At 39.3% G+C, this 10,055-nt stretch overlaps 1 protein-coding gene across 1 annotated transcript; it reads left to right on the top strand.

The window, feature by feature from the left end:
• Positions 1–8,926: 8,926 nt before the first annotated feature.
• LOC135714382 (serine protease SP24D-like) lies at positions 8,927–9,833 on the top strand. The gene is made up of 2 exons (XM_065237730.1): positions 8,927–9,170; positions 9,236–9,833. Exons 1-2 carry the CDS (start codon positions 8,965–8,967, stop codon positions 9,765–9,767), a joined length of 738 nt encoding a protein of 245 aa, XP_065093802.1. The 5' UTR covers positions 8,927–8,964; the 3' UTR covers positions 9,768–9,833.
• Positions 9,834–10,055: the final 222 nt, after the last annotated feature.

Raw genomic sequence — 10,055 nt, 5'->3', positions numbered from 1 at the left:
GCCAAAGCGCAAAAGAAAGGGGCAACCTCTTGATCCCACTTTTGATGAAATGTATTTGAGCAATCAATTTTATTTGCTCATGAATGATCAAATGATCCATCATCCAGGCAAAATTCCACTAAACATTCCCGCTTTAATGCCAAAAAGGAAATGGTCCCCCCTATTGTCATAACCACTTCCAATTTCCATGTTCTTCGCATGGAGCTTTTGAACTTCGCGAAATTCAAGTTTGCACTGCAAATTGGACGTCAGGGTGAATGCCGTGTATTGGCTGAAATCTTGGACGGAATCAAACGTCTTCTCAAGTATCTTACTAAGAAGCAGCACCAATTTTTTTCATACAACAGCAAAACTGAACGTGTGTTCAAGGTTGTCATGAAAGGTCTGCCCAGTGGTGAATCCCTGGGTCAGATCAATGATGAACTGGAAAAATACTTGGAGTTGTGCCACTCCAAGTAATCAAAATGAAAATGAAATCCCGTCCTGGCGATTCGAGCAACGGGATTTCTAATGATTTTAATTTAGTTCACTTCAAGTCTAGTGAACTAAAGAACCTTAAGGCCTTAGAAAAAGCTAGCCTTATGCTCCAAGTCCGAGTGAAGTGGGAACACTTTAGGAAAACTGGAGGAAATTTCCAAACCCTCACTCAGTGCCGTAAGTGCCAGGGATGGGGTCACGGAACAAAAAAAATGTTACATGCCAGCTAAATACATGAATTGTGGTGATTCCTCTCACGCAAAGGACGACTGTCCTGTGAAGGAAGATCCTAAGAAATTTAAATGTTCAAATTGTGCTGAAAACCACAAATACAATTTTTGGGAAATCTCGTTCTTAGCGACAGGTAAGAAACGCCCCACAACAACGGTCAGCGAGGAACAAATTCTACATTCGTACCCGAACATAGGTACAAATATCACCCCTGCCTCAAATTCTTCATTTATACCTGCTCCCCTAACTGCTAATAATGTTCAGCGAGTAAGTGGAGCTGCCTATGCTGCGCGGGTAGAAATCAAAATACTAGCTAACATAATTCTAAAGGAAATTTTGATAAAATTGACTCATGAAGCATTACTGCTTCTAAAATGAATTTTTTACAGAAATCATTAATCAACATGATTACTGATATGCTAAAAACTAACTCAATGTTTGATGCTATTTAAACTGGACTAAAATTTGCGAACCATATCGTCATGACTTTGAAATTCAGTGATGGATTTTGAATCATTAAATGTTTTAAATTGGAATGCTCGTGGCAATGGAGACGCTGATCGACTCACCGGCGAAGCACACAACAGTCCGCCGCTCATCGTGGCCATCCCGAGGAAGGATGCCATCAAGCCAATGAACCATGACATTCGTCTGCTATGTGGACCGACCAACGAGTGCTCACTCGGCTGCGTATCGACCATACAAGGCTTACACACGAGTTTTTGCTGAACAAATCGTCACCGCTGGTTTGTAGATGCTGTGGGACTGTCGTGGATGTCCGCCACGTGATATTGCACTGCATGAAGTTTGAAACAGTCATAGTTAAATACGATAGTAATTCAACCAGCCTACATGCGGCGTTATGCAACGACGATGACAAGGTAAAGAAATTGCTGAAGTTTCTGCAGGAAATCAAAAAAACAGGAAGCGAGAAGATAATGCAGAGGAAACAAATGAAGATGGAACGGATGAAGATGAAGAGGATAACGGAACGGAAGCTGATAAAGAAAATGCAGAAGAAGACGGACCGGAAGAAAGTTGCTGGACAATGCAAATTTGCGAAAATGAAGTTAGAAAACGAGAACAAGCGAAGATGTGGATGAAGAAGGCGAAACAGTGAAGTATCGGATTCAGATACTTATTTACTTATTTACTTATTTACTTATTTATTTGTCGTCAATCAGTTTTACAATTGTTGTCTTAAGTGCTATTTTTACAATTTTGTCTTTGTTTATATTTTTTATAATATGTCTTAAGAAAAAGTTAAAACATTACTTCTAGTTGACGTTATGCGACGAATTAAAATATTGCTTTAATTTAGTTTTTGTCATTGTAAAGTCAATGTTATCGCAGTGCTTATTATATGTATCCATCATTTGGTTCAAGGGTCCAAATTTGGCATAATTCGTACGATGACGATTTGTAGCAAATATATTTCTGTTTCGTAAATGCCTAGATGGTGTATATAAATTTAAGGATGACAATAGTTCTATTGAATCAATTCGATGTGATACGATATCGTTTACGAAAGAAATCATAGCAAATTCACGACGTTCTTTCAATGTTTGGATATTTATGAGCATACACCGAGCTGTGTAAGATGGCAGAGGAAATACAGTCCAACCTAACTTGCGGAGTGCATACAATAGAAACTGCTTTTGAACGGACTCTATTCTTTCTTCGTGTGTGATTGAAAAAGGTGACCAAACTATGCTGCAATATTCTAATATCGATCTTACATAAGCAATGTACAATGTTTTTATCGTATACGGATCGTGAAAGTTATAGCAGAAACGTTTTATGAAACCAAGCATGTTGTTAGCTCTGTTAATAATTGTGTTATAATGATCGGTGAAAGTAAGTTTTGAGTCCAAAATAACACCTAGATCCCTGACTCTATCACATTTTTCTACGATCTGGTTTCCTAAAGTGACTGTTATATCGGGTAGCTTTTGTTTTCTACTAATGGTAATGGAGTTACATTTTTTTATATTTAATTGTAGCAGGCTTTTTTGACACCAAGTATGGAATATTTGAATTTCCTCTTTGAATGTGATGATGTCTTTGGCATCTTTTATTTCCAAAAAAAGTTTAATGTCGTCAGCATATATTAAAACTTTCAATTTCTTAATAATGAAAGATATGTCATTGACGAAGAGAATAAATAAAAGTGGTCCTAAATGGGAGCCTTGAGGAACTCCTGAAGTGACATCAACGGGATTTGATATCTTTCCTTTGTATTTTACTATTTGATGACGGTCAGTTAAATATGATTCAAGCCACTTGAGGAGTGCGTAATGAATTCCCATTTTTTGAAGTTTAAAAAGAAGCATGGGTATGTCAATTCGATCAAACGCTTTGCTGAAATCTGTATACAACACTTCTACATGGTTTCCGTTATCCATTGCATTCAAGGAATAATTAATTAATTCGAGCAAATTCGTAGTTGTTGAACGGCCTTTAAAGAAGCCATGTTGCATAGTAGTTATTCTGTTTTTAATTTGAAGAAAGAGTTTTTCATTTACAATCGCCTCGAAAAGTTTCGGAATGCAAGAGATAATAGCTATACCACGATAATTACGTATGTCGGATTTTTTGCCCGATTTAAAGATAGGCACTAAAAACGAGTTTTTCCATATTTTAGGGAAGTTTCCGGATTCCAGTGACATATTGAAAATCCAAAATAATGGAGCAGTAAGTTCAGTTGCTAAAGCTTTCATAAAATCTGGCGGAACACCGTCAGGGCCAGGACCTTTAGATGCATCTAAATTGTGTAAACCCTTTAAGATATCATGAACCTTGATTTGACTTACGCTGATGTCACTTGAAAATTCTGGATATGATTCAAAATATTCACGGTCACGGTTCTCTTCTGAAAACATAGTATATATTTCTTGGAAGAAATTTGCAAACAAATTGCATATATCATCCGAGTTCTCACCTATCCTATCGTCCAAATGCATCTTTGAGGGAAAATTATCAGATTTTAATTTGGTTTTCACATAATTGAAGAAGTTTCTAGGACAAGATTTTATTTCAAGTTCAGTTTTTAAATTATACTCCTCAAATGCCATACTCACGGCCAAATTTAACTGATCGCAAATGTCTAAATAGTATGCCAAAGTTTCTTCACTATTATATTTTTTATGAAATTTGTGCGCTTTTTGCTTTCGATTTTTTTAAATTTTTCAGTTCCCTGTTGTACCAAACTGGATGTTTTGCATGACTCTGACGTCTTCTTCTTTTAGTTGGCACTTCTTCAAGAATTATTTCAAGCAACACATTGTAGAATACGTCAACTGCACATTCAACATTTCCTGCAGTTCTTAATATTACTTGCCAATCGACAATGTTCAATCTATTTCTAATGTTATCATAATTTGCTGAATTGTAATCAAAGATTTCATCAAATTCGCAGTCGTTGGTTCTTTCATTTATGTGAACGAATAGAGAATACTCTATTGCTGTGTGAAACATTTCATTTCTCCATATGGGACTTAACGATTCAGTCACACAGAAATCTTCATAAGTATTTGTTAATAAAAGGTCTAAATAACAATTTTGTTGATTTTTCACATAGTTAATTTGATAGAGTCCTAAATTTGCAATTTTGTCAAAAATGAAATGGAGTGTTTCATTTTCCCCAACGACTGGAAGTAAGATGCTTTCATTGTCCATATCAGAAATAAAGTCAACATTGCGTTGGTTAAAGTCCCCATATATATGAACTTTTACTTCAGGGGATAAACTAGACAAAATTTCTTCCGCTTTTCCAAAAAACTTATCATATGTATCCTTATGAGCATTGTTTGGAGGAAAGTATACCGAAGCAAAGACATGTGTTTCGTCTGCTACTTGCGCTTTTACCCATACATGTTCGAATTCTTTAAATTTAGTAGCCATAATAATTTCTGAATTCAATTGGGTCGAAATCGCTATTAATACTCCACCTCCCGATTTTTTTCCAGACCATTGAAAATTGCGGTCGTCTCTATAAACGTTATAATTGTTACCAAAAACTTCTTCACTTCTCACACTATCATCCCAACTTGTTTCATTAGCCATTATGACAGAGTAAGTAGAACTTAATATATTTTTGTTAATTTCATTTATTTTACCGGCGCTTCTCATGCGGTTAACATTTTGGCAATATACCAAAATTTCTGTACTGGTCTGAAGATTAGGTGAAGAAGTTGATGGTAACCTGTCATTCATAAAACTATTATCAAAATTATTTACCCCTGATCCATGTTCCGAATTTGTTTCGTTCTGCAAAGTGTCGTGATCTTCGTTATTTTCTTCCTCTATGGAGTGTGTCAGTTTTGTAGAAAAAACGAGTGCCTCTCCTTGATGTAGAGAAGTCGTGAAGTCCTGGATAATGTCGGGGTCTGCCGGATCATTGTCTTCCTCCAAGGGGTGCGTCAATTTCGTACAAAACACGAATTCCTGCATACACACGCCTCGCATGATGCAGTTGCAGCCATCCCGTTATGCAAGTGCGCTGGAACGGTACGTGGGTATACATCGCACGCCGGGTAGGGGTTTAAGATTTCCCCTCGTTGGAATTGCATCGTGGGTCGATAGTTAGCCTGCGGCGGTCTGGAAAACCGATATTTCGCTGCCGCAAGAAGCTCTCGATCAGGTGGCAGTAGGTTGTTTCTATTCTGACTAACACTGCTGCGGAAACTGTTACGGTTAGTGTTGTTGTTTCGATGATTGTTAGATATGTTATTGATGTTGTTGTTGTTGTTGCCAAAATTGTTGTTGTTGTTGTTGTGGTTGTTGTTATTTTTGCTGTTGTTGTTGTTGTTGTGGTTGTTGTTGTTGTTGTTGTTGTTGTTGTTGTTGTTGTTGTTGTTATTGTTGTTGTTTTTGTTGTTGTTGTTTTGGTGTTGTTGTTGTTGTTGTTGTGGTTGTTGTTGTGGTTGTTGTTATTGTTGTTTTTGTTGTTGTTGTTGAGAAAGTTTTGTTTCCTTCGCCTTCTAGCCTTTCCAGCTATTTTTTGCTGTATCAAACGGCGTGATTTTCGGTTATCGTACTCGGTCCAGTCTGCCTTCCATACCTTCCTGGTACCAAGTAGACGCCACCCTGAGTCATCGTTGTTGTTATTTAATTCCACCTCCAAGCTGGGGCACGAGTCAGATGGCGATTGCAAAGGTGCAGCGCTCCGTGTTGAGGCTATATTTGCTGACAGTGACTTCAGCTCGTCAAGAATATCGAGTTCCAGCACAGAGTTACAGCTCATGGTTAGAGATAAGGCGAAAAAAAAGGGAGCAGCAAAAAAACTTCAAAGAAGATGTGAAGATGATGCGGAGGATGCAGACGAAGCGAATAGGAGCAACAACTGATAGTAAGGACCGGCTACGGAGAAAACGGAAAATAGTGTGGAGAAAATATCATGAAGAGAGAAGATGGTGAAGAAAGAAGACAATGAATGTATTTAATAAGGAAAGATGAAATTTATGGCGAAGAAATGAAAAACAAAAGATAAGCAAGCAGACGATAACCCAGAACGAGAGGAAACGAGCAAACGATTAGAATGCTAAGTGAAATTAAAATTGTACAATAAAGAATAACACTCACTCTTACATCACTCTAAACACACCCACACACCGCAGGATGTAAAATGTCGCTAATAAAGAACAACAACAACAGCTAAGGGGCCTCCCTTAGCTCAGTCAGTAAAGGCGCAGCTACAAAGCAAGACATGCTGGAGGTGGCTGGGTTCAATTCCCGGTCCGGTCTAGGAATTTTTCGGGTTGGAAAATTTCTCGACTTCCAAGGGCATAGAAGTATGATTGGACTTGCCACACAATTATACTAATGCAAAAATGGTACAGGCATCGAAAGCTCTCAATTAATAACTGTGGAAGTGCATCTAGAACACTAAGTTGTGAGCACGCAATAAGCTAATATGCGATATGCAATAAGCTTGAAATGTAAAGAAGAAGAAGAACAATAATTGTTGTCACTATTGTTCATTTGCAAAAATCCCGCCATTTTTTTTTTCAAACTTCCACTGCTATCACAAAGTCGTCATTGGTTGTTACGAGCTCCCAGTCACAATCTCGAAGGAAACATGCTAATTTGAACACGTGTCACATTCTTCAATCTCACAGCATCACTACTGGCTGAATGGTTGGTTGGCACCCATGTGCCAACAATCCAGACAATTTGCAGTAGAAAACACATAAATTCGCCATTTTTTCCCACGGCAGGTGGCGGTTTGTGCACCCGAGTTATATTTATGGCAAGCAGAGCAGCAGCTCTGTCGTTGCTCATCGCTCTGCCGTGTCGTTCCGAGATAGTAGTGTCATTTTTCTGGCCATCCAACACAAAGCTGCCTTGGCTGATGGCTATAAGTTGATGAGTTGTTTGCCTTTTGTCTCTCCATTTCAGCAGTAGAATTTTTGATGAACCTTTTCTTCGCCCAATGGCTGCCGATGCCATCCCCAAAACGATGCAAATTCATCTTGCCGCGGATGCAGAAGTTTGTTTTTCAACCTGGCCGTATGTTTCGTGATGGCTTCATTCAAGAAGTCCCCTAGCAGACAGGTACACGATTGCAAGGTTTGCAGTACCGAACCGAAAGTCTAAGTGCAACATGTTGTCATACATTCCCTCTGTCGCCCCGAAGGAATCGGTCCGGTGGCACTCGTCGTGCTCTGAAGGATACCTGATCTGACAATTTCTTGCTGTAGCGCACTGGTTGCCATAGATTGCCACTGACAACTGCTCGTCGGTGGATGGACGGAGGATATCAGGTTGAGTGATCCCTTTGATAGATGGCTTTCTTGGGACTGAAGGCAGGGAAGAGAAAATTCAACATTTCGAGTGATAAAAAGATTCCACGGATGGACGACCTGTGCGCACAGGGGAACTTTGGGACGTACCAACAATGGCGTCCCTTATAGGTTATCCTGCTCACATGCACCTAGATACGGAAGGGGTGCACGCAACGACACAAATCAAATTCCATTGGTGCATGTTTCCTTTTCCTGACTAATTCAATGAAGCTTTTAGTGCTGGTCTGCCAGACGAATTCTTCGAACAAAGCATAAAGCTTGCGTACAATGACAATAATGGCAGAGTTTGCAATCCGGAATCAGTAGTATGTGGTGGAGGAAAGGGTTGTCTTTGAAGTGTGACTTGTACTCCCGGGAAAGGCTGCTTTCGGTGCAAGGCAATGGCAAACACTACAATTCAATTAAAATGTGGCATGGTACCGAGAAAACGCCGCAAGGTTAGAATACATGTTTGTCAAATTTTTGGCAAACCAGATTTACGTGAGGTTTAAGTGTGTTGGCTGCGCACTGGTAGTGAGAACTGATGAGTAAATTATGTGGTAAACTGTTTACCATAGAATACGTACAGTTTATCTGAATAACTTTGCCCAAGAAGGGAACCTTCTATCTAGTCAAGATGTTAAGTTAGGGCAAACAATAAAAAATTAATGTCACTAAGGCCAGTTGGTGAGCTTATTCTGAACTATACTCTTTACCATAAAATAGGTACTGTCAAGATATTAAATTACTGAGCTAAACTTTGTTTCTTAAGATAGCTGCTGTCCATTTGAACAACTTTGCTGGAGACGGGAATCATCCATATGAGCAGGATCTTTAGATAGCATTGTATCATGTTTATTAAAAATGACGCAACTTGATCATTTTAGTTTTAGCGCCATCTACTGAATCAGCATCATCATATTTGGTTGGGATCTCGTGATATAAGCATCTCGTACAACAAAATATGCCACTTCATGGGTATAGTTTTACAATGACCCCTCCCCCGAGAGATCCACCCTTCCAGAAAAAAAGTCTGATAATTTAACAGAAGTTCAGGTAAATTTACTTTGCAAATCATCTGAAATTTCAGAATCCCATTGAAATTTCGTTAAGATACGGCAACACCTTCCTGCATCGTGTAAGGCAAAAACTGACATTCCGTAGTAACTACTGTAGTTAGAAAATACCAGCTACTACAATTTGGTTGTTTCAAAAAATGTAAAGCACCTTGGATTACCACAGCTATGAAGTGGTTAAACGAACGATAACGTAAGTCCCAGCTTTAGAGGCAGAATTTCCCAATGACTGAAAATATCCAACATCTTTTGAATTGCTACCGAGATAAGCGGGAGACTTTACCCACTTAAGTTTGCCACTAGCTATTGTATAAAACAAACACCTGCAACAGAGAACTGAATCATTCCAAGGTTGACTCCAGCTCCTGCTATCCAACATTCGGAAAAGACGAAAAATGGCAATCAGAACTACCCTCGTAGTGCTGCTCTCAGTGGCATTCACTACATTGGCCCTCCCAGAGCAAAAGATCGTCGGTGGACAATTCGCCGAGGAGCATCAATTCCCGTACCAAATTGGACTGTTCTTGAATGGAGAATTCCACTGCGGAGGTTCCATTATCGACTCCCAATGGGTGCTCACCGCTGCGCACTGCGTTTGGGGGTAAGTTTTAGTTAGCACAAAGTTTAAACAGCACTGTTATTAAATTTAATTTATATTCCGCCCAGAGCCCCACCGAGCAGCCTGCAAGTCTACGTCGGATCGTCCAATCTTACAGGCAGCGGTCATCTGTTAGACGTTGAAGACACCTTCGCTCACGAAGCATACGGGGAATTCAAGAACGATATTGCATTGATGAAATTGAAACAGAACATTCAGTTCGACGACAGCATTCAAAAGATCGAGCTGTACAGTGGTGAAGAGTTGAAGGAATCCAGCCAGGTCATCATCTCCGGGTTCGGACGCATCGGAACCGGAATGTCAGTATCGGATCAGTTGAAGTTCAATACAATGTACGTTGTGCGAGATGAAGTTTGCTACGAGGAAACGGGAATCCGGTACGAAGGGGTGATTTGCTTCAACAGCGGCGTCGACAACGGTGCTTGCAACGGCGACTCCGGTGGTCCGGCAGTGTATGAAGGACAGCTGGTTGGTGTGGCCAACTTTGTGATAGATGGATGTGGCACTCAGTATCCGGATGGGTATGCAAAGGTGGCTTACTTCGTTGATTGGATTCAGGAAACTTTGGAAACGAACTAAAGAGCTTCTGTGAAAATATAATAATCAATAAAGGATTTTATTGGGAAATGCCATTTTAATGATTCAGATTTAAAAATATTAAAATCGTAGCAAACTAGATAAAGATCACAGGGGCCTTACGGGAGATTTTCAAATTATAGTGAGGCTTTGGTGTAATACTTATGGAAAGCTAGATAAATTCAAATTTTAACGAGAAGTGTCCTAACATAAGGTTGATTTAAATATCTGAATTTGAATTTGAATTGTATCAGATGACACACAACATAAAGGTTCCTATTTTTAAAAATG

The sequence above is a fragment of the Ochlerotatus camptorhynchus genome, unplaced genomic scaffold (assembly GCF_037179485.1).
Source record: "Ochlerotatus camptorhynchus isolate MF236.1 unplaced genomic scaffold, CSIRO-AGI_Acam_v1.1 ptg000639l, whole genome shotgun sequence".
In the NCBI taxonomy this organism is placed as follows: domain Eukaryota; kingdom Metazoa; phylum Arthropoda; class Insecta; order Diptera; family Culicidae; genus Ochlerotatus; species Ochlerotatus camptorhynchus.
This window is presented reverse-complemented; position numbering and strand designations above follow the sequence as displayed.

What these genes read in the sequence shown, in the direction of transcription:
- LOC135714382 (XM_065237730.1), top strand. Translation starts at nt 8,965, where the DNA reads ATGGCAATCAGAACTACCCTCGTAGTGCTGCTCTCAGTGGCATTCACT. An exon ending in GCTGCGCACTGCGTTTGGGG is followed by an intron (nt 9,171 to 9,235) that starts GTAAGTTTTAGT and finishes TATTCCGCCCAG; the next exon opens with AGCCCCACCGAGCAGCCTGC.